Here is a 24,927-nt window from a genome sequence, read left to right as displayed (position 1 = left end):
AACTGAGAAGTTAATAGACTAGTACTACTAGTAAGTGCCTGAGGTGGAATTTGTATCTCCATTGGACTGTCATACTCAGCAGCTGATTGAATAGCTTGGGGGACAAGGAAAAGAAAGAGGCAAGGATGATTATGAGGTCATGCCTGTTTATATATAACAGCATAATATTGCCTGTTGATATATAATAGCATAATAATGGCTAATAATAACTCATATTTATATATCACTTTTAGGTTTGAAATCCCTGACCCTGGCAACAACTCCATGACATAGGAAAGAAAATTGAGGCTCAGAGGGATCTAGCCTATTGTCATACAGTTAACCTGAGATGAAATTCAAGCCAAGACCCAGGCTTGACTCAAAGTCCACTTTGCTTTCCACTTTATCAGCCTTTCTCTCAATATATCCTCCCTAGTCCCTGTCCTGAATTCTATTTTTAGTTGATTCTTACCAGATTTTAAAAGAAAAAAAACCTTTTTATAGAATATCACAGTTTTTTAAAGTATATCACACTTTTCTATTTTTTATTATAATGTAATGCATTTGTTATTGAAAAGCTCTGAAAACCTCTTAAAAGAATCCACTGCAGAGAGCCCACATGCATTCTGGATGGAGAAATATAAGGTAGAATTTTAACTTTAAAAAATTTTCACCCCAGCAAGTCCCAACAGAAATGCAGAAGGCCTTTGATGGAACGTTATTCTTCTAATTAGAGACAAGTTGGAAAGTTTAAGTAGCTGCTCAAATCAAAATCATGTGTTTCTCCATTCCATGAAATGACAGATGTAGGTTTTCCTGCAGACAATAATCTTTTTTTTCCCCTTTCCTCAGCCACAATAACTTGAAGTGGTCTGTCTGTTGGCATATAAAATGAGTTGATTAAGGTGGCCAATAAGCTAGAGGAAGCTCCCATATGTTCTCAGAGGTTGCTTTGGGATCTGTAGCTAAAAATATATGACAAACAATAATCTGAGTGTAGGTATTTTTAGAGAAACACATTTCAAAAAAAGTCCACCTCATTTATATCTGTGTACACTTTTAGCATCTCACCAGTTATTCTGAGTTCCAACCTACATGGGTAAAATGTGATAATGAATTGTACTGCAGCCGCCACACTGATCACATGATTGCTCTTAGTTAATTTTCTAGCTCAAGAATGAATTATGGAACTCAGCTGAATGTCTGGATATCTTTAAAACCCCCTACATGTTGTTCTTTCAGCAGTGGAGGCCCAGATTCTTTTTCTGACATTGACCTTTTATAGAAGTGCCATGAGCTGCTTAGAGTGGTTGTCTCAAAATTGCCCTTTTTGAAATAATAGGCCTGAGGCTCACATACCGCTGATTGTTTATAGTAGCTCCCAGGTGACGCTATAGAACGCAGTATAGGGAAACAGGAGAGATGCAGCAAAATGTTGCACTGATCATGTTACCCTGTTTCCCAGCCAAAGGTATGTCTTCCTGGTGTAGTTTCTTTGCCAGGTTATCTTATTGAGACTTATGAAAAGTATGTGTGGTCATGATCCTCATAATCAGCCTGCCACAAGGGGCTGGAATTTGCCCTAAAAGATTTGTTGTTATTTTTCTATTTCATTTTCCAGGAAAAAAAAAGTTTTTACACAAAAAAGTGTGACTTTTAGAGTGACTTTGAAATTAAAGACTCTACTCATGGTTAAATATTTCAAGTCTGCAGGTTGATAGTGATATTGCCTTTGTTTTCTTTGATTTTAAAAGGATCTTCTTCTTGAAGAGAGAGACCAGCAACATTAAAAAAGGCTTCCTATGTAGTTATAAAGAGATTCTAAATCTTGATGAAATATCATAATTTCAGCTTTTGAAACCATTGGAATAGGAAGTGAACTATTTTATTTCATTTCTTATTCACAAATATTTATAAGTAGTGAATTTTTTTGGTTGAAATAATTCAAGCAGAAATATTTTGCTTTATGACCAGACAGACATAGGGTTCACTGGAATTATCTTCAGTTATTATTATTATTATTATTATTATTATTGCTTTCACATGTACTGATAGAGTGCTCTGAACCAGCTGTATAGCAGGTTATACATTAGCTGCCTGGCTAAAAGACAAGCAGGAAAACTTCTGGGAAATAACAGTTCCTTCAGCCTTTTCCCTTTATTATTTTGTTGGTTGATCATAAGGGATTATGTTTCTAGAAGCATAAGTACCATTTTGTGTGGTGAAAAATGATCCACCCACTTTGTCTTCTTTGCCTGCTGGAAACCTTGTGGAGTCTGGGTTTATGTGACCTTGAATTTTGCCTAATCTTATTTTGCTGTCATGACCCAGACTGACCTAATTGCCTATAATCCTGATGACATTTCCCTTCCTTGCTCTGAATTCTGCTTAGCCCTGTCCTAATGATCTTTTTAGTCTGTACTTGTGGAAGCTGTTCCATCTGCTTGATCATTTTAGTTATTTTTCTGTGTAGTCTTTTCAATATTACTTGTGACTGTAGGTAGAATTTTACATATTATTGAGGAAGGTACCATTTACACAAGTACTGGTAATACATCAGAAATTCATTAGAGAATTAAACTTTCTCTGGCAAATAGTTCAAATTTGGAAAAATTTGCTTAGGTCTTTGTGACTAAATAAATATTTACTTGAAACCAGATAACATGACGAAAATATTTTACCAACATTTCCATGGAACGATTGTCACTTTTGACTTTATTTTTATTATTTGGCCAAGTTTGCTTTTTGCTCATCTGTAAGTAACTGATGTAAACATTTGCAAAAGGATTTATGAAGTTAGGTGGACCCAATCATTTTTTAAAAATGTCTACTTGACATTTGGAGCTATGGCTTCCCCGCCCCCCGTTTTGGAAAGGGTTCTTCTCTTGAATATTTTGTTTATTGATTGTGGAATAGCACATTCCACCATCAGAGGATAGATTGAAAGACTATTTTGCCTAGGATAACTATAATTATTTCCTATCTTGGTTAGCCAAGATTTCCACTATTCTCCCCTTATCTGCTTCTGCCTCTCTAGCTCACCTCATATTCTCTCTCCCCCTCTAACTCTTTCATGGTCTTTCCCCTAAGTAGCTATTCCTCACATTTACCTCCATGAAGTTTCTTAAGAAGTATACTACAATTGTTGAAATGCTTTGCCTGAGGTCAAACAAGTTGTAAGTAGGAGTTCTGGAATTTGAACTCAGGTCGTCCAACTTTAAACCAAGCACTGTTTTGGATACTCTACACTAATATCCATCACTTGTTTGCTGTGACCTTGGGCAAGTTATTTTATTTATTTTCTTTTCAAAGAGGTGATAATAGTGCCTATTTCATTGGGATTGTAGTGAAGATAAAAGAGAATTTCTCATAGGAGTGTTGTGAATACAAATTAAGGAAATCAATTTCTGTTAAGTTGCACAAAATTAGTCCCATTACTTTGCTGTCATATTTCACCTGTGGTTTAATGGAGGCATGGAATTCTGTAAATATAAAACCAAGAGACAAAAAACAAAGCAGCCCTCATCTTCTAGATATTATTTTGGGTAATATAGCATAGCACAGCAGAAAGAGGACCAAGATGAGTAACTTCCTGGCTGTCTAACCTTACATAACTGTTCTGAACCTCAGTTTCCTCATTTGTCAAATGGGTAAAAATGCCCTGCAAATCCTATAGGGCAATGGTACAAAATCAAATAGAAATGGGGCCCACTAAACTATACATGAGGATCCTTGAAGTTCACATATTGACTTAGAAAATCACATATTAATAATATGTATGTTTTATTGCATTTTAATTAATTTATGAGTATTTCACACTTACATTTTAATTTGGTTTGGGCCTCACCCTGTGAGTGTTGTGGGCCACATACAATCCAGGGGTCACTATTTAACACCTCTATTGTGGGGTATGCTAGAAGGATGGCATGAGATTTCATAGGTAAAAAATTTCTTGATAGCTGTGGAGTACAACACAGTGGGAGATATTATTATCCTAGGAGTGAATCAGCTGACGATGAATATCATTAACTTGGGTACTTCTATGGGACATCACTTTAAATTCTATTAAAATTCTTCCTTTTCCTAGATCATGATTTCTATCAGGTGCTGATTCATTTTGAGCCTTGATACTAGGGTATCAACGCATAATTGATTTAGTCCATCCCTCTGCTTTAGGTTGCACAGTCCATAAAATAAATAGCTTGAATAGATGGATACCCATTGTATTTTCCAGTCTCCTACTCTCACATAATTATACACACCAAATAGAATCATAGAATCTCTGAGTTGAAAGGAAATTTAGAGGTGTGTCTGGTCCAATCTGTACCTAAGTAGAGATTCTTTCTACAAATATCCTGGAAAAATGGCAATGCAGGCTTGGCTTAAAGACCTCCAATTCATTACCCTCAGGATATACTATTTCACTCTTATATAGCTCTAATTGTTATATAGTTTTTCCATGTGTTGGACTGAAATTTCCCCCTCTGCTGTTTCTGTTTGTTGCTCCTAGTTCTACCCTCTAGAGCCAAGCAGAGCGAGCCTGACCCTTCTTGAATGGGGTAGCACTTCAAAAACCCTTGAAGACTGTTCTCTTTTCTTGTATGGCATACTTGCAGTTTCATCATCATTGCGATTGCCTTCCTCTGGAAATCTTACAGTTTATCAATATTTTTCCTAAAATGTGTGGCCAAGAACTGAATTTAGTATTCCAGATGTTGCTGGACAAAGCCAGAGGATAATAGCACACATTTTTATCTTTCTTTGTTCTGAACATTAGGCAACCATTATTTCTGCCTAAGCTTGCATTAACATTTTTGACTGCCACATTGCCCTATTGAATCATATTGACCTTGCACACTACTCTAAGCATTTTTTTTAAATCAACCCTTTTCTAGTGATGTGTCTTCCTTCTCTTTTCTCCCTTCTGCCTCACGTGCATTTGTGCAGTTGACAAATATTTATGTTAAAAATGGGAATGCCTGATTTGGAGAGGTATAAGCATCTTACATCACTGATGGAAGAATTGTAGTAGAAAAAGGCACCAGTATGGTGAAGTAGATAAAACATTGGACTGGGAGTTGAGAACAGGATTCTAGTCTACCACTCATTATCTGTGTCAATTTAACTAGAAAGTAAATTCATTGAGATCAGGGACTGTTTTTGCCTTTCTTTGTGTCATGCAAATTTAGTGCAGAGTTTGGGTGACTTCCGTGCAGTGACAGATGGCTTAGAATATTTTATCTGCATTCACAGCTAAGCCCAACATAGGCACAACAATTCAGTCAGGGATAGAATCAGATGTGGTCTCCCTTCTCCCACATTCCAACAGGTCAGAATGCTGGGTGCTGGCACAGATGAAGTGGGATGTATTTCTGCAGTCTGTAGAAGGTGTAGAGCCTACAGGGGCCCAGGTTTACATAGGTTTTTCATACAAAGGGCCTGTGGTGTCATGTTGATGCTGGATCAATGGGATCAGAGAGCATGGACCAATATCCAAAAGGAGTCTTTCTAAAAATTAACTAGGAAGGCCTACTCAGGGTGAACAAGGTGGAATTATAACTTTGCCACATCAATAGACTTGCTGGAGAGTTTCATCAGCAAGTTCTAACTAGAACTGGGTGCAGTTTATAGCTTAAGCATACTAGAATGGTGTAGCAATAGACAGGTCTAGGAGACAGACCACGGTCTCCTCTGACTATTCACTTTGTACGAACAGTGGTACATAGTAAGCACTTAATAAAGGCTTGTTTATTAATTGAATGATTGCTAGACCTTTCAGTAGTCATTGAACATTTCTGAGTATCATTCCCCTCATATATAAAATAAAGGTCTATATGAGACTAGATCATCCCAGAGGCTCCTCACCCTCTAACATTTCTTTTAATACCACAAGTACCAGCTTCATGGAGAACATCTATACTACCTAATATTTTATGTCTTGCTTTAATGTTTGCAAAGCACTTTACATTCAGTACATTATCTCATTTGCGTCTCACAACAACCCTGTGAGGTATACTACAGAAGAGATTGTCTCCATTTTACAGGTGAGGAAAGTGAGGCTTACATGGAGACACTTCAATAAATGACTTATTCTATGGTCACATAACTAGTAAGTATCATAAGTAGAATTTCAACCCAGATCTTCTGTTGCTCCATCCACTAAACTACATTGCCTTAAACTGAGAATATGCCAGATAGGTTTGGGCAGAGTGCTATATTAGCCCCTGTTGTAATGAACCTTGGGGAGATGTTGATTGATCTTCAGACACAAAAACAATAAACAATGATGGAATCACTTTTAATGTCCTTCATTTGCAAGTTCCCCAAAGTCTTTAGAAACAACAATATGCTTTTAGAAGCAAACACTATCCTTATACAGTCCTCTTCAGTGTCAGCTTGAAAGTGAAATACTTCTCCTTGGCCATCCTTTGTGCCCAGCTAGTTTTGCTGATGGGATCAAAAACTTCACTTAACATAATATATCATGCACATCCTTACCTTTTCATTTTTGTCTGTTCTTTCCCCTCCCAATTCCTTTTCTAAGTTCTTTCTTTTAAGGTCCAACTCAAGTCTCACTTCCTCCTTGAGACTTGAACACTCTCTTTGATACCTAGCCCACTTTAGTCTCAACCCCCCCAATCCCCCACCAGTGCCCCCTTACCATTGTCTATGCCACTCATTTGAAAATTATTATTGATTGCCTCGTACTATTGGTGTTGTAGGTGTGTGACTAGGTCTTCTTTCTCTCTTTGCCCAAGTTCTAAGTTCCTTGTGGATCACAACTACTTCTGCCTCTTTCTATCTTTGACAACTCTTTGTTTTAGATTTTTACTAGTATCAACTGTTCAATTAAATTTTGTAATTGTTCATGATATTGACATGATATGTATGACATTGATATAAAATAACCCATTTTTAAAATTTTGTCCTTTTCTTTTTCAGTAATTTGTCACCTTCCATGTATGAATGGAGGGCAGTGCAGTTCAAGGGACAAATGCCAGTGTCCTCCAAATTACACTGGGAAGTTGTGCCAGATTCCAGTACATGGCACTAATGTCCCCAAACTCTACCAGCATTCTCAGCAATCAAGCAAAGGCTTAGGAACACACGTTGTCCACTCTACACATACCCTTCCTCTGACTATGACAGGCCAGCAAGGAGTCAAAGGTAAACATTTTTTCCCCACAGAGCTTAGCCCAGTTGTGTGGCCCTAGCATTTCTGGGCATCATGAGAAATGTCAGCCAGGAGATAATTGGGAGATTGCTGTTCTCAGATGAGGAGATTGGGTTAGATGACTGTCATGGTCCCTCCAAGATCCTCTAAAATCAGTCTTTGAAGCTTGATGTTGCTTTTAAATGCACATAAGCTATGCTAATAATAACTTTTATGCTCTCAAATGTGAAATGCAAATTCCCTTCATCAGAATGTGAGAGCTTTAGTGAATTCTTGTTTCAAAGTTACTGACTTTAAATCTTGTTATAAATTTAAGATAATATAGTTTGTCAACTTTTAAAAATGCCATGAGAATCACAATAGAAATTGACTAGTTACTGTAAAAAAAAGACTATGCTATGAGAAATTGGAACTTTATCTTTTGAGGGTAAAAGACAAATATTAAAATTGCCATCAAAGCAGAAACTATATATGAGAAACTTACAAGTAATGAAACTTTTAATCTCTGCTGTGATCCTTTGCAGTAATCTACCCACAAATTACAGCTGAATCACACATTTACATCATAGGTTTATACAAGGCTCATCCCAAAAAATGTCTTTTGTGGGCTTTAATTTTCTTTTCAAGTATTACTGTCAGAAGCTATAATTCATTTCTGCAGTTGCCCTTTTATTTTAGAGAAGCTTTGCATTCTAGGATAGTTGCAAATTTGAGGTGTATGACTGTTGCCCTCAAGAACTTTGCTGTGGTTTTTGAAAGCTGTGCATCGAATGTAGGCAAACTGTTTACCTTAATAAAAATTTTATGTTTGGATTATTTGTTATTGTGATTTATTACTAAGAATTACTTCCTCTTCGTTTCTGTTTGTTTTAGTGAAATTCCCTCCAAACATAGTGAATATTCATGTGAAACATCCACCAGAGGCTTCAGTACAGATACATCAGGTTTCAAGGATTGATGGCTCCACAGGCCAGAAGGTGAAAGAAAGCCAACCAGGCCAATCACAGGTCTCTTACCAAGGAGTCCCCATTCAGAAGACTCAGACCATACACTCAACATACTCGCATCAGCAACTTATTCCTCATGTATATCCTGTTGCAGCTAAGACTCAGCTGGGAAGGTGCTTCCAGGAAACCATAGGATCACAGGTAAGAGACAGTTGCCAGTCTGTCTGAGATTTGGTAGTTCTTTTGAGCTCCATGCCTGTAAATTCACCTGGGTGTCCCATCAATACTTCAACATGCCCAGTTATCTTTCTCTGAAACTTCCTCCCCATTTGACTGATTCGCTATGCCTTTTTTGGCACCCCTCCAACTCTTTCTTATCTGTCCATTGTGTTTGAAATATTGGGATTGTCTTTGCTTTTCTTCCTCCCACATGTATCTTATTCAATAGGTTTATAGGTCTGTTTTTTCTATTTCTGCAGCATCTCTCACATCTGTTCTTCCTCTTGATTTTCACAGCTACTAGCTTCATATATTGCAATGACTTCCTGCCATGTTTTTCTACCTCTACTCCCGCTCCTCTCTTAAATCATCTTTTATATAGCAGCTAGACTAATTTTGCTTATGTATTGATCTTAGCGTGTCACTCCTCTTGTCAAAAATATACAGTAGCTAGTATTTTTAAATTCTTATTCAGCAGATATTTATTGAGTGCTTACAATATGCTGGACACAAAGAGGTATACACTATTGAAGAGGTCCCTAAAGAGCTTAACAGCTAAGATCCATGATAAATATGCTTTTCAAATTTGCATGCATGTAAAGATTTTTTGATTCATGGAAACTTACTGCAAACTTACATATGTATCACTCTTTGTAACAGCTTCTCAAACATGCTTTTGGTCAAGAGATATTGTTCAAATAAAGCCACTACATTCTCAAAGCTACATGCCTGGCTAGTCTGAATGTAAGGCTTCTCTGAAATCCATAGCAAAGATATCCTGGTCTCCAGTATGTCTAAGTAAACTTTGGAGTCAAGTAATGTTGATATTGAGGGAGGGGTCAGGAGTCACTCCAAAAATTCCTCTGTAGCTAATTTTCAGAAAACACTCAATAATGCCTAGCTATTGTTCATGCTCCTTTGTTGGACTTTTAAATCTCCGTAATTTGGTGACTGTTACATTTCTGGCCTTATCTCATATTACTCTCTTCCATATACTTTGTACTCTCACAAAAGTGGAGTTTGTCTGCATCGATGAGATAATAGATCCATTGAAGTATCTGTAAAATTATCTCTCACCTAGTAAGAAATAGAAGATACTGTAATTGTATTTTGAACCCCCTTATTTTACAATTGAGGAAACTGAGTTACATGAGAATTAATCGTTTCTTTTCCTCTTCTTTAAGAAATATGGAGAATACCATTAGGTAGTTTGGTAGACCAATAATAAGAATGTAATTTACACTATAAATTCCATGAGTGCAGGCATCATCTCTTACCTAAACCTTAGGTCCCTCCAAGTACCTAGCACAGTTCTTTGTACACCTAGTAATAGATCATAGAATTATGGATTTGAAGCCTAGAAGGGACTTTAGAGGCCATTGAGTCCAACCCTATCATTTTACACATGAAATAATGGAAGCATAGAGAGGTTGGGTGACTTGCCAAGTATCATTGAGCTGGTGTCCAACGTATAATTTCAACCCAAGGCTCCTTGACTCCAAGTTTGGTGTCTTGCCCACTATACCATTCTTCCTCTTAAGTGCTTAGTATTTTGTTCATTCATTAATATTTATCAGGGTTCATTCTTTAAATGAATAAACAAATGGATCTCCTTCTAGGAGGAAGAGATATTAAGCTCGTCGGGCACCAGGCTTAAACCTAAAAGAGACAGCTTAGATATAGACTCAGAAATGTAGCTGTTTGCATGGTGTAATATTGTTAGGTGCAAAAGCTCCCCCTGTTCTCTAAGTACCTCTTTCCATCTGCTCACTGATTCCTGAAATTCCTTAAGCAAAGAAAAAGAGCCTCTTATTTCACAAGCATTTTTAAAAATGTGTTCTTGGCCTGCACTCGTATTGAAGATGTGCCCTGCAAAGATTTTTAAAAAATATTTGTGCTTCCTTGTAATTCCTTGTCTGCCAGTGTAGTTGTGCAGCCAGTCATACAGATGGATTTTTCATGAATTATTAAAGTAATTGTGCAAAAGCCTGATACTTTCTTGTCAGTGTGCCTTCTTTTAAGGAGAATTCTTGTTGATAACAGGTTTGTCTTTTTGAGGGCTCTGGAAGTGGGTTGTCATTGGGAAGCTTTATGAAAAGCTTATTTCTTTGCAATGCTGTGAGTTATGGCAAGGGCCCCAAGAGTTCATTTAGCAACATAACGCTAAACATTGAATGAACAGATAAAGAAGATGAATCCTTTATTGTATAGCAATAATGGCATGAGTGATTAATTACAGGGAATTGTCTTATATTTGGACAGGATGAGAACCATTACTTCCATTCTTATTAACCTATGAAAATTTTATTAAAAAGTGAAATTTCAGGAATTACTTGAGAAGCATTTTGATGGCCTGGTCATCAAGGAAATTTTAGTTTCATGGTATAACTTAGAAGAAATATCAGACTAGAATAAGATGAATAGATAAATTCAGTTCAACAGCTCAGTTCAAGGTAATATCTAGGCATTGGAAAAGCAAAGATCTTCATGACTTCCGAATTTTAATAGCTATATGGCCTCAGGCAAGTCACTTCTCTGAACCTTGTGCCAGGCTAAGATATTTGAAGCAATGGAGAGCTCCCAAAGGTCTTTAATTACACCCATGTATTTTTGAACAAAAGCACTTTGTTTGTTGTGAGATCTGCAGATAAGATTAAGAACGGTGAAGTGACTTTCTCACAGTCACCTTGCTAGTAAATGTTGGAGACATAATTCAAAGTCAGGTCTTTCCTGGCTGCAAGTCCAGTAGGCTTTTTTATTTCACAGTGCTACTTTACTGAGTTGAAATTTTGTGCCTTCTTATCCTCTTCAAGACTGCGTTTCCTAATTTTAAGCTCATTTCACCCATATAAAAGTTTTGGGGATGGATTTCTTCTGGCCTTCATAACTGCATATGGATGACTGCATCCTTCATTCTATAAAGGGTGTATTTTTTTTTACAAGGGGGATAGAAGAATCATTTCTCCTTACATAGGAAATAGAAGATTTGGGAGCAGTTAAGGGCAGCTAGAAGCTTCTGTGGCACTAGAACGGACCTCAGAGGCAACATAGGCCAATCTCCTCATTTTACGTATGAGAAAGCTGAAGACATGGAGGTTGTGACTTACCCAAGATCACATAATTATTTAAAGATTATGACTGTGACATAAGTTTCTGTGAGCTAGATAGTGACAAGTTGGAAGAAAATTTCATAACTACTTCATAATGATCCCCATATTACCACCACTCAAATATGTAGGGGATAAAACTTAGTCATGTGAACCATACCTTGCTAATTTTTAAGAATAGGTCTAAATTGGTGGAAGGGAACCTCACATAATCCCAGAATTGGTGGGAGAGAGTTGGTGGGTACAGGGAGCAATACTAGAAACTATGTCCTTGGGAAATTTCCCTCCAACCTCATAAAAAATTTGATTATGCACAAATTACTGTAGTGCTACTGTGCCATGCGGGATGAAATGCTTCACTGGGAATGTTGCCACAACACTGTCTTAATCTAACTCCTGTGACAAATGTCATGAGATGAGGAACTTTTGAATTTATGTTGCAGCAGTTAACAGGAGAGAGCTTCCTTGAGCTATACTGAGGGGGTGGTTAAATCCCTTTTTTTTCTGGTGTGAGTTGGAGACAAATCTTCTGGTGTGAGTTGGGAAACAATGAGAACCAGTCGCCTTCTTCAGAGGTTCTGGCCTCTTCAGGAGTGCCTAGAAAAGTAGAGGGCCTAGTGAGTTAGCTGAAGTCTGGCCTTGCTTGGGTAAAATAATTTCACTTTCTAAAATCTTTCATAACACTTCCTATGCAACAAGTTTTTCTTGTCTCCCATCCAGATATTTGCCTGGCATGACCTATCACTAGGTGTCAGTGAGTCTTCTTGTCTCTAGCTGATCCAGGGTGGCTGCTAGGTTAGAATGACCAGGACAAACCTTACCGGAGTTAAAAGGCAACACCACACATCAAAACCAAGGGTGGCTGTAATTTGTAGCCTGAATTGTTAGCTGGCCTATGTCCAGCAGACAACTGCCAGATAGACTGTGTGCTGGTCCCCTCTCCCTAGAGTAGGAATACATCAGCAAAGACAGGGGAAGAATTAAGAGGGGCTGGAGAAGAGGGAGAAAACCAAGCATGTACAAAAGAACATTTCTGTATGTTACTGGGTTTCTGCCAATAGAGGATACTTGCTTGATTTCCTTGAAGTCAAAATACAGGACAGATGTTAGGATGCCAAAATATAGATTCCTAGAACCTTAATAAAGAGTACTTCAGAGAATCAGCTGTGACCCAGACATTACCCTTTCTTGTGTCTGAGGAAGATCTAATCTGAACCTGGATATCTTGTCTCCTAAAAATGAAGGAAACTGTCTTCATAGAGCATTAATGTCCAACATAGCTTATTTAACAAACAAATGAGAAATCTGATGCCTGCAGCCTTTCCAAGTCTCTCTCCCAGATGCAGACCACTTTGCCTTGAAGAAAAATGTCTTTATTATTGTTACAGATTACTTAAAACATCCATGGTCCACTAAACTAATGCTGCTAATGGTAATTAGATTTTTTTTATATTAGGATCATTGATTTAGAGTTGGAAAAGACTTTAGGTGTCATCTAGTCCAGAGGTGTCAAACATTTACCTATAGACCACATGCAGCCCACCACACTTCTGAATGTGCCTGGACCAGATTAAAACGTAATTGGGAAATATTTAACAAAATAAATAAAAATATAATAAAAATAGATAACATCACACTTAAAAACTAGTTCAGGGGTTCTAGGCACAACTCCATTCCACCTTAGTTTCTTCATCTGTAAAATGGTATTAGAGTTTAAAAAATCTCCAAGATCCCTTTTATCTCTAAGTAGTAGTACCTCATTTTTTTAATCCAAAAAAAGAGTACTCATTTTTATCACCTATTTAATTCAAGATTTGGCTTCAAATGACTTCCTGCTATTTCTAAAATTAAATCTATCCTTAAAAGATCCATATGACACTATTAAGGGTATTTTTTTTTGCATGCTATAGATTCTTGATAATAGCTTCCAAGAAGAGTTTCTAAAATGTTTTGGTCAACTAAAGTATAGTTGAAAATAAGCATTCAATCTCTTAATTTGACACTTTGAATGGAACACCAGTGTTTTGTATATTTGTGTTGTAGTCATTCAAAAGATGTTTGATACATGTGTATCTGACCAGGTGCCCATATCAAAGGGAAGTCTTTAAAGTTCGCTTCATGTCAATGAAATCTGTTTTCTGATCAATATGGCTAAGTAGACTATTGCCTGACTTGCTGAGTCTGTGCTCTACACACACACACACACACACACACACACACACACACACACACACACACACATCTATTAAAATGTATCCTGGCAATTTTATTCAAAAGAGAGCAGTATTATCATATAGACAGACATTGTATAAGATAGACCTGACCTGTTCTTTTTAAGAGCTTATTAACAAGGATGCATTCCATTGACATGAAACAATATATAAAAAAGCTATATGGACATATATTCAACTATACAAAACTCTCTTAAATTCCAAGGATGGCCTCCCCTCTACCTTCTAAATCTTTAATGTATTTCAACACCCACTTCCATTCACTTCCTCCATTGTCTTCTGTGATTACTTTAGTCTATATTGCTTTTAAGCACAACAGTCTACACTGCTACTGTTCTCTGAATTTCTATTGTATTTATAAGCAGTACAACACAATTTTTATTACTTGTTTTCTAATTATTTTATATGACTGTGACTTGGGACTTTGCTAGAGTTGAGAGCAGTGGCCAAACCTTACATTTCTTTTGTGTTTCTTATAGTTAGAAAGTAAACTCTCCAACAGAATGTAAGCTCCCTGAGGGTTGGGGCAATTTCATTTTTATTTTTGCATACTCTGTAGATACACATTGTAGATGATTCGTACATGCTTGTTGATTGGTGGATTGATTTTTGATATCTAGCAGAGTGCTAGGTAATTGATGTTTAGTAAATATTTGGTTATTGAATGAAATAAATATTGCCTTTTTTAATAGATGACTTGAAAAGTATATTTTATGTGCAGAATGGAGAATAAAGAAGGAATCTTAAAACATGCAGTTCTGATGAAATAAGTTTGGAGTTACTTACCATTTCCCCACTTTGTCAGTCAAGAAGACTTGATCTGATGAAATGTCAGATTTCTGGATGATGGAAAAAAGGGAATTTCAGATCAGAGTAGAGTTATTTTAAGTCTAATGTTTGGGGGGCAGCATGGAATAGTTAGATGAAGGGTCTTTTGGGAAGTCTGTGCTCCCTTATTTGTAAAATGAAGCAAATGATAAAAATTAGATGTGTCAAACATGGGCACTGCAAGGAGAGCACGTGAACCAGATTAAAATGTAATTGGGAATTATTTAAAAAAATAAATAAAATACCATAGAACATAGATAATGTTAATATGTGGTTTTCTAAGTCAATATGCTGCCTGCAGGGATTCTTGTAGTAGCCTCTGTTTCTTTTTGAGCTGGACACCCCTGAATAGATGACATCTAAGGTTCCTTCCAGCTCTCATGCAATGATCTTTTAGTGAATGAACTCTGAAAGAATTGAAAACAGTGACTTTGAAAACAAAGGAAATTACAAAAACAGCACATATTTCTTAAGAGCCTTCTTTGTATAGAAATAAAGGAAGTAATATAGTTAGGAAAAGTTTGATGAAAGATTTAATTCTTTTTCATGAGGCAGATGCAACATCTATAGAGCTGTATTATGATCAAAGTGATGATTGTAAGAAATTATTCTGTGTATAAAAATGAGGGTCTGCTTAAAGGGAACAGTCCTAAAAGTGACAGTCTATTTAGAATCTGTTTATTCTTCATAATAATTTATGAAGAATGTACCAAGCCTGAATTAATGTTATTGGTATAGAGAGGAAAGAACAGAATTGATAGATGATGTTGTAGAGAAAAAAGTATTATTAGCACATTCCAGGATTTAATAAACTCGAGGCCAGGAAGTTATTCTTGACATCTAACCTAAATTCTTCATGTTAATAAGCCACCTCTAAGTGTTCTCCCCTTTAGGCTAAACAACTATAGTTCCTTAATTTTTCATCATAGGTCTCATTTTCCAAACCCATTAATCATCTTTGTGACTTTCATTTTAACTCACTTCAAATTCTGTATATTGTGTCCAGAAATAAATCACCATCACTTAATACTTAGTAGTCATCAATAAGCTAGACTAGTATGCATAGATCATACACAGCAGGGCTGTCTAAAAGAGCCACATTATTTGTATTGCATTTATAGCTTATTGTTCCATGTTATTCCACTTCCCTCTTTCCTTCTCCTAGCCTTAGTATATCTGTCTGAGGCCAGGCAGGAACCTATTTACGAGTAAGGTTTTACACAATATGTAGTGGCAGAAATAATTTTGAAAAACACATAGGCATTTAAATTTGATGGAATATAATTTCTGAGGGATAATTGGTTGCCTTAGTAATACTGATCATTCCAGTTTATTTTTCTTAATTACTCTCCTAAACAAGTCTTTCTCATGTAGAGGCAATATCAATAAAGGACATTTAAGTAAATTTAATTTAGTTATCATCCAGGATGAGGTTATATCATGGAATTTCTGTAATTATTTAGCAAAGAAAGTTCAGAGACAACTGTGATATGTGCTTTTTTTTTATCCAAATAACACAAAAGAACACACTTCAGAAACCTGTGGATTCTCCTTTTGTGAAATGATAGAATTGTTAGAGGAAGGCCAATGAAAGAACACAATTGAATAATTTACTTTAAAAAATGTAAAGTAAAATCAGATGTTTTACACTTAAGGATTTTTTTTTTCATTTAAAAAGCATTTTTGCTTTAGCGTAGTTTTTTGAAAAAAATTACCATTTCAAGAACGAGTATAGTCTGGAATTCTTAGGAGTCCAGGGTTTGGCTGTGGATTCTTTGAAACAAATACACCATCAGAAATGGATGCAGTTCCATTTACAGCATTTAGTGCTTTATCCATAGTAGGTTCTTTGTAAAATCAATATCTTGGAATATCAGAGGATCAAAGTTATATCAGATACCCCAAATACCTAACATTGCTTTAATTATTCTAATAAAAGAAAACTGGATGGGCTTTTTTTTTTAAAAGCTTGCTTGTAAAGAATGCTTTACTAAAGCCAAAACAAATTTTTTACAAGTCTTTTTAGAAAATCTGGAAGTATTTAAGAGTTTTCCTCCTCTTCATATGAGACAATGCCTGTTACTGTGCCAGTGATACATTGGACAATAGTCTTGTTTATAATAATTTGCCATTAGATCAAACTGATCAAATATGTTGCTGAGCAATTGTATCAGTAACATATTTCAGAAATGTGTAACATGTTGTCATTGCTGAATTAAAAAAAAAAAAGGTTTGATGCTCCATTTTGTGAATGTTGAACAACTCTCATGAGGTTTCCCAGTTCTTTTTTGAATAGATAGTTAGCTGATGTTGAGGGACAGAAGGACATCATTTTTCCTGGGAGTTGACTAGGGACCCCTTAATAGAGGTGGAGATACGTTTATTTCACCCGGAAGATGTTTACAAGGTGGAAAAAAATATGTGCCTAGGAGCATTTTTTGTTAATATTCCACACTAAGTGCAGCCAAGGTTTTTCCCCCACAAGGGACCTTATTCTTATGAACATGAAAAGTCCAAAAGTAGGATTCAAGTTGCTCAACTCATTACACTACTTAGTGAATAGCTGGAGTGCCAAAATGCTGTGAGACTTTATGCCAAGCTGTTGGTGATGCTTGTTCCTGGGTGTGGATGGATGTGGGTACGATAATTTATGGGACACCTGGGAGTTGTGGTTGGATAGATTTGTTTTCTGATGGATGGCAGCCTAAAGCATGAATTGATATTTCTTTGCATTTTTGTTCAATAATCTGGGAGAATTTAATTTTAATTAATCTGGATAAGGTCTAGAAGGCATCTGAGGAATGTTGTGTTTGGGAGGAGAGCAGCAGCAAGGGAATGGAGCATGACCCATTCGGTCTACGCAGAGGCACCCCTTGTACCACTTGGCACTGATTGATTGTAGGCAGGTGGACAGGAGCCAAATGGCAGTGGTGGGGTGGGGAGGAGAGACACAGATGTATAGAATATCCTGGCCCAAAGTAGTTGGACAGAGTGAGGTCAAGTAAGGAGTGGGAAAGGGGAAGTCCACAGATCAAGCAGAATTTTAATAATGATAATAATAATGATAATAACTCATACAACTAGACACATTTATTACTTATTATGCAACTGTAGGGAAGTCACTTAAAATCACTGAACCTTATTCTTCCCATCTGTAAAAAGGGGATAATGATACTTAAATTATCTGCTGCTGAGTTCTTTTGAGGAAAATGTGTTGTAAGCACTTTTTGCCACATCACACGTGTGTGTGTGTGTGTGTGTGTGTGTGTGTACACGTGTGTGTGTGTGTATAGTAAGACTCTTTTGGAAGAGAACTGTACTAGGTGCGCTGGAAAAGAGTATTGAATTTGGATCCAGAGAACCTAGGCATGAATCCTAGCTGTGCTACCTATGACCTGTGTGACCACAGGCAAGTCACTTGATCTTTCTCAGCCTCAGTTCCTCACCTGCAAAATGAAGGGACTGGACTAGATGGCTTTCAGTGTCCCTTCTACCTGTAACTCTATGATCTTGGGAACTCATAGTTCCAAGGTTATGGGGACTAATGTAGAGCGAGTCAGATTTGGTGATAGTATTCAAGTGAGCAAGTTGTAGTAAATGGCCTCTAAGATCCCTTTCTGATTCTGAGATTTCGTGAGTTGTACAGGTAGAGTTCTTTGTTTTGTTTTGTTTTTTTTTTGTTAGGCAATGGGGTTAAGTGACTTGCCCAGGGTCACACAGCTAGTAAGTATCACGTGTGTGAGGCCTGATTTGAACTCAGATCCTCCTGACTCCAGGCCCGGTGCTCTTTCCACTGTGCCACCCAGTTGCCCCACAACCAGTAGAGTTCTTGTGCCAAGTGCCACTTTAAATGCCGCTTTTGTGGCCGTGCAGTTTCAGCACATGGGAAGCTAGTTTATCTTACCTTTAAAAAGGGCCCTTCCAAATCAGAAGATAATGGAATGTCCACAGAATGAATGAGAGTTGAATCTCCAGTGTTTCGTTAATCACCCATAAGATTATCCTGGGTCATGAGGGACTTTGCCTAAGGTCCTAATGGAGCCTTTGTTGTCTGTTTTGGGGGGGGGGTGCTAGTAGCATATGTGTAAACTCATTATGGTAGGATGCTAGATGTATAGTACCTTTGTGAGGTAAGAGTCTGGGCCAAGAAAAGCAATTTTGCCCTGGGACTTAAAAGTGACTGACCAGAATGGTCAAGAGGATGGTGCACCTTTGAGAAGAAGACAAAATAAAAAGATTATTAGGGTAAAACTGAACATACTTCAGGGTCATGCGAGGAGAGTTACAATTAAGTTGGTCTGGGTCATAATAACTATGTAAGCCTAGGTGATGGAGCGATATTTAATAAGTGTTAGCAAAATAGTTAATAATACTCTAAATTTTTTTAAAGTTCTGGACACATCTTATTTAAGCCTCACAGTAATCTCAGAAAATCTGTATTACAAGTGCTATCATCCACATATTTCAGATGATGAAATTGAAGATTAGAAAAGTTATATGATTTATTTTTAACTTCCAAGCTTTTAAGTGTTGGAGATGAGATTCAAAGCCAGGTCTTGCCTTACTTGAAGTTCACTGCTATTTCCATTACATTGTACTAAGGAGCATAGGGCTGTTTGAAAAGGGGGGAGCTGAGGTTAGTAGACCCAAAGAGTGTGCCAAGGTCTTTTCCCTCAGTTGGCAGCCATCACACAAAAGCATGGGGGATATAGTAGTTCATGTTTGAGGCTAGTTTTCAAGATTCCTTTGCTCAGAAATCCTATTGAATGAATAGATGAATGATTAAATGAATAAGTGATTGAACAACAAGTTTAGACGCTAGGAAGGAAAGGCAAGATCTCATTCCAACTCTTCAGTATGGCTATCGGGTTTGAATATTGCTGGGTCTTTTTCTCTCTGTGGCTCTGGCGTGGTCCCCTTGTGCTGGATGGTTTCTAGGTCATGTAGTATAGCTGTTAAGAGGACTTAGGCACAGTTAACACCAAAAGGTTTGATGGCATCAAATCAATGCCACAAAGTCAGTGGTAACACTTGCCATGTCCTTTCCTGTTCTTCTAACTGTGCCTGAGTTTGCAGGATCACCAGCAGTCCAGACTCTCTAACAGTAAGGTTTTAGGTAGGCAGGAGAGACCTAAGGAGGGGTGGTCATAGTCCTAACAAGAGAACTGAGAGAGCTGTTGCCTAAGAATACCTTTTATTCTGGGAAGCTGACTTACTGGTTAGTTTCAACACTGAAATAGTCCACATAGAATCATAGTGTTGGGGAAAAGCTCATTTAATCAAAGAAGTCTTCTCATTTCACAGATGAAAATATTGCTTCCCAAGAAGGCAGAATGATTTGTCCAAGTTCATGATTTCCACTACTCATTAGCTATAGAGCTGGCTCTAGAATTTATTTAGTTATTTATTTATTTATTTTGGCTAGGCAGTGGTGTTAAGTGACTTGCCCCGGGTCACACAGCTAGTAGTAGAATTCTTTCCTCTATACCATACTACCTTTCAAAGAACCATAATTAATTAGGTCAGATTAGTGTCTCCTAAACCTCTTCCATCCAGAAGCCTTCCAAATGTTATGTCCATAGGGAGAGTCATGCTTTTCAGAATTTACTGGATTCTCTTGGGTCAATAGGAGTAGTCGTGCTCAATTTGTAATGTTATGTCCCTGTGTTTGTACTTCACAGTTTTGTCCTCAGTGATCCAGTAATTTTCTGAGGCCAGTCTGGGACCTTGGTAGAAAGGCAAAGATTCTGATATCACTAAAGTATAAGTGAGTGGTATTATATCAGAGTTTTATCTGAATAGAATACTCAAGAATATGGGGCAGGGTTATCATGGGTGTGGAGAGGTTGAAGAAAGAGCTAGCTTAGGCCCATGACTTTTCATCTACTTCATAATTTTTTAAGGTCATCCTTTTTTTGTCTTTACCTGTGTCCATGGGGAAATAAAAGCTATGCTTAGAGGCATTTGAGATCATGGGTAGCTGGTAGCTCATGGCGGAGAGGGAGAGTATTGCTGGGTTGAATCTTAATTTTGTACTATTATGGTGGTTTGGGAGGGAAACACTGTGTGGGATGGTATTGTTTTACAGGGAGAGAGACATAGTATATATGGGAGATGTGATCCCAAAGTACTGCCACATTTGTGGTATGAGAAATGCTCCATTTTGAAGCTTTACCTTGGTTTGAAGTCACCCAAGTGCTACCTATGAGCATATGCTTATCTGGAGCACAGTTTATAATAATTTTGATTTGTATAGCACTTAATACTTTTCAGCACAGCTTTACAAATATTGTCAATTCTCATGTTTAAATGCTTTTTACAGTGTTGTCCTCTTAAGAGTTAGGGGATTGGGGTAAGTGACATAGTACTTCCTATAGCCTCCTACTTTCTATCACTCCTTTAAAATATTTATCTACATATTGTCTTATAGAAAATACTGAGTGGAGCCTGAAGGTTGACTATATCACCTATGTGTAATCACAGTATAGTTTTATTGTACCTCTTATTTATGATTATAAATATCTTGCCTTTGACAATTACTAACAGTGATCATGGACAAGTAATTTAACTTCCCTGAGCCCCAGTTTCCCCATCTGTGAAATGGACATAATAGTAGCACAAGGTTATTGTAAGGATTATGAGATAATGTGAATAAAATGCTTTGTAGACATTAAAGCATTGAATAAGTGTCAGCTATGAGGATAGTGATAAAGTTAATTTTATTTTATGTTGATGCATTTATCCATGGTTTCATTCTTGTGTCTGTTTCCTCTATTGATGTGGATTACAACCCCTTCATGTCTTTTCATCATTTATGATTCCAGGACATGTTTTTTCATAAATCCTTTTGGAGTGGGCTGTCTCTAATTCTTTTGATATCTTAAGAGTCCCTGGCTACTTTGCATTGTCTCTTATCCATGCTATGTGACTGACTCATTGCTTTTTCTGTTTGTGTATATCCTCACAATTATCTTTTGCTCCATTCTTTGCATTATATAGTAACCCATGAAATAAATAAAGACACAAAGTAAAGCTTATGTGCTTAGAAAAAGAACCATGATCATTATCAGTTAATTTAGGGTTTTCCTCACAAGCAGAAATGATTTGAAAAACCATGAACTTTTCTAGTGAACCTTTCAAGTCCTCATTTATTTCTTCCCTCTCCTTTATTCTTTTTTTTCCCTAAGAACTTGAGTTTTATAGTTGCAGCCATTGTGTATTTTAAATGACACAGGGGCTCTCTGTTTGCCGATTAATGCAAAACCTTCAAACTAAATTGGAATGAAAAGGGTCACCCCCCATTCAGAGGTCATTGCTACCCTGCCTTCTGGTTCTCTGTCCACATGGAATAGAATTCTGTGGAAAACTAGACTTCACATTCATGATGCTCACACAGTGTGATGATGTGTGGCTGTGTAGGAGTTTGCTTTGGCTTGTAGCCCTACTGGGATGTCCCTCCAGCTGGGAAGGACTTCATGCTGAGCCCCTAAATCCTCTCCCACTGAGTATTGAACTCAAACAGTGGCCAATATTCTTTTACATGATGGCAGGCTGCAATTTTTCCCTGTCTGATTATCATCACTTTTTCATTTTAATCAAAATTAGTGCTGTTTTTCTTTCAAGCATTTGCTAATCCTGAGGGAAAGGAAGGGGGCATAAAACATATTTTTAAAGGACTTAAGGGGGAGGAGGGAGCATAGAAAATTATTTTTAAAGTACTTAATCCATTATATTTTTGGCATACTGCATTTTTCACTAAGATGCCAATGATAAGAATTTTTTTTTTAATGTCCGCACCTGAGATTTTATCAGTGTATAAAGCTCCTTCTGTGGAAATGCCCTTCACTGATCATCAGCTTCTGCTTTCTAATTTATAACCTTATTGAACTGCCTGTGGCACTGAAAGGTTGTTAATTGCTCAGCATCAACTAGTCTGTGCCAGAGATAGTACTTGAACCTAGGCCTTCCAGAGGCTAAGGCTGACCTCTATTCATTCTGTCCGGCTTACTATCTGAATTAAACTAAATTGGCCCAAAATTATTTTTTTCAAGGAAACTACTGGCTGTATTGAAGACCACTTAATCACTTAATCAAGGAAGTCCCATGGGCAGCAAAAGGTTCCCTGATTGAACAGTCAAAACTGATCAGGGAAGCCTCAAGAGAGGGAACTAAGACAAAAATGATTAAGGACAGTCAAATGTAGAGCTCTGAATGGGACACTTAAAGCCTGCCAGAACTCAGACACAGTGAGGAAAATAGAAGTAAGCAGCAGGACTCAGACACAGTGAGGAAAATAGAAGTAAGCAGCAGGAATCCAGAAAAGCAAGGTCAGAACCAAAGAGGACTTTGCCCTCTTTTCTTTTGTCACCTGGGCTGGATTTATGTTTAAATGTCAATCTTATCTGAAATTTCTTTACTACTTGGAAAAGTCTCCATGACTTTGCCCCACCTTACTTCTCTGACCTTTTACTCAACCAGATTCCCATCCACTCACTTTGTTCTTGTAAATTTGGCCTCCGATTCCCTGGCCTTGCCTAGTGTCCTTTCTCAGCTGGAGGTTATTCTTTTATGTGCCCTGCTTCAAGGATCTGGAATTTCCCTCCCCCTCAGAGCCACTGAGTCACTTCCTTTTTTCAGATATTGGCCTAAGAACAGCACTGCTTGATGTTGCAAATGAGTGGGAAGAACCCATCCTTGTATTCCCTTCTATGGCTTTTCCTCAATCTGATTCTCAAAAGTATTTTCTTTTCTATCGTTTTCCAATTGTACATTTGTTGATTTGGTCCTTCATCTTAATATGAATCTCTTTTTTCCTCCATAAAACACCCTTTATTCAGCCATAGGCAATTTATTTTATACTCTATTGTGTAGTATAGTTTAAATATAATTATGTTAGTATATGTTCCAAAAACACCAGTTACTCCATATTGCTTATATGATAAAAGCCAAACTTTTTTGTTTGGTATTTAAAGCCCTTTACAATCTGGCACCAGCATACTTCTCCAGGCTTAGTACACATTACTCTCCTTCATGCACTCTTAAGTTTCACCTAAACTGGAACATCTGTCTCCCACCTTCATGACATTGCACTGATTGCCCCCTACGTCTGAAAAGCACTCTCTCCTTGCCACCAACTTTTTGAATCCCTGGTTTCCTTCAAAGCTCATGTACCATCTTCTTTTTCTTCCTTTAAAAACATTTTCTTTAAAAATATTATATTCTTAGATTGGCAAACCTTAAGTGTGAGAGTTTCTATATAAAAAAAAAACCAAGAGAAAAAAATATATGCCATCCTGCATCTCCATCACATATAGCTTGTATTTCTTTTCAAAATTATAAAACAAATTCCATATTCATTTCAGAACTGGCATACTTGTCTGTGTCTCCTTCTTAAATATCTTCTTTCTTTTGTCCATTTAAAAATTCTGCTATAAATATACTCTTTTCACTCTTCTTTGTCTTTTTTTCAGGGGAGCATCATTATCATCTGTTTCCCGTTTTCTACCCAAATTCTCCACAGTTAAAAATTCTTGTAATAAATAAGCATAATTAAGCAAAATAAATCAGTATTTCAGCCATATATACAAATAGATGTCTCAATCACACTTTGAGTCCCCTACCTCTTTGTCAGGTGATGGGTATCATGTTTCATCGTGAGGTCTCTGGAATTGTGGTTGGTCATTACAATGACCAGAGTTCTTAAGTCTTTCTTTTAGATGGGGTGGCAAAGCCCTCTTTGCTTCTGACCTTACTTTTCTGGATTCCTGCTGCTCACTTCTGTTTTTCTTGCTGTGTTTCAGTTCTGGAGGGCATTTAAGTGCCCCATTCAGAGCTCTGCAGTTGGCTGTCCTTAATTAGCCTTGTCTTAGTTCCCTCTCTTGAGGCTTCCTTGATCCTTGAATCTTTTGTTGCCCACGGTATTTCCTTGATTAAGTGACTAAGTGGACTTCTGAATACCCTGAGGTTTCCTTAATCAGGGCCTCCATGGGGCTTCCTTGATCAGGGTTCTGCCCCCACTCCCAACCTAGAGCTTCCTTAATCAGAGCATTAGTTGGTTTCTCAACTCCTTGGGATTTTCCCTATCAAGATGCTGGGTGGTCTTCTGTTCCCTTGGGAGTTTTCCTGATCAGGGTGCTCAGTGGTTTTATGTTTTTCTCTAGGACTCTTTTGGACAGGGTGTTCCTTTTCCTTTTCACTGCTTCGTTGATCAGGGGGCTGGATAGTTTCTGTATTGCTTGTGGTTTCTTTGATCAGATGTTGTGTGTTGTATGTTGTGTGTTTCTCCCTTGGGACTTACCCCTCAGGGCACTGTTGTGTGATGCTATCTGCTCACGGGTACTTCTGATGGTGGTACTGGTGGTACTCTTCTTCCAGTCTTAGCTTTTGTCTGTTTTTGTGCAATTCTGAGCTAGATGAAGGAGTTTATTGACATTTCTCTTTGG

At 37.4% G+C, this 24,927-nt stretch overlaps 1 protein-coding gene and 1 long non-coding RNA gene across 5 annotated transcripts in view; one reads left to right on the top strand and one right to left on the bottom strand.

Moving 5' to 3' along the window:
- The window catches only part of LTBP1 (latent transforming growth factor beta binding protein 1), a 467,907-nt gene that overhangs the window by 234,453 nt on the left and 208,527 nt on the right, over positions 1-24,927 (top strand). For all 4 annotated transcript variants that reach the window (XM_020972349.2, XM_020972347.2, XM_020972348.2 and 1 more), the window contains 2 exons: positions 6,922-7,146; positions 8,027-8,301. In XM_020972349.2, coding sequence (XP_020828008.1) covers positions 6,922-7,146; positions 8,027-8,301 — 500 coding nt within the window. The remainder of the gene's footprint in view (positions 1-6,921; positions 7,147-8,026; positions 8,302-24,927) is intronic.
- Positions 10,551-24,471, bottom strand: LOC144455850 (uncharacterized). The gene is made up of 3 exons (XR_013484656.1): positions 24,106-24,471; positions 14,444-14,496; positions 10,551-12,023 (listed from the first exon to the last, which is right to left on the bottom strand). It is a non-coding gene; the product is annotated as an uncharacterized LOC144455850 (long non-coding RNA).

The sequence above is a fragment of the Phascolarctos cinereus genome, unplaced genomic scaffold (genome assembly GCF_003287225.1).
Source record: "Phascolarctos cinereus isolate Bilbo 61053 unplaced genomic scaffold, phaCin_HiC Scaffold_2;HRSCAF=192, whole genome shotgun sequence".
In the NCBI taxonomy this organism is placed as follows: domain Eukaryota; kingdom Metazoa; phylum Chordata; class Mammalia; order Diprotodontia; family Phascolarctidae; genus Phascolarctos; species Phascolarctos cinereus.
This window is presented reverse-complemented; position numbering and strand designations above follow the sequence as displayed.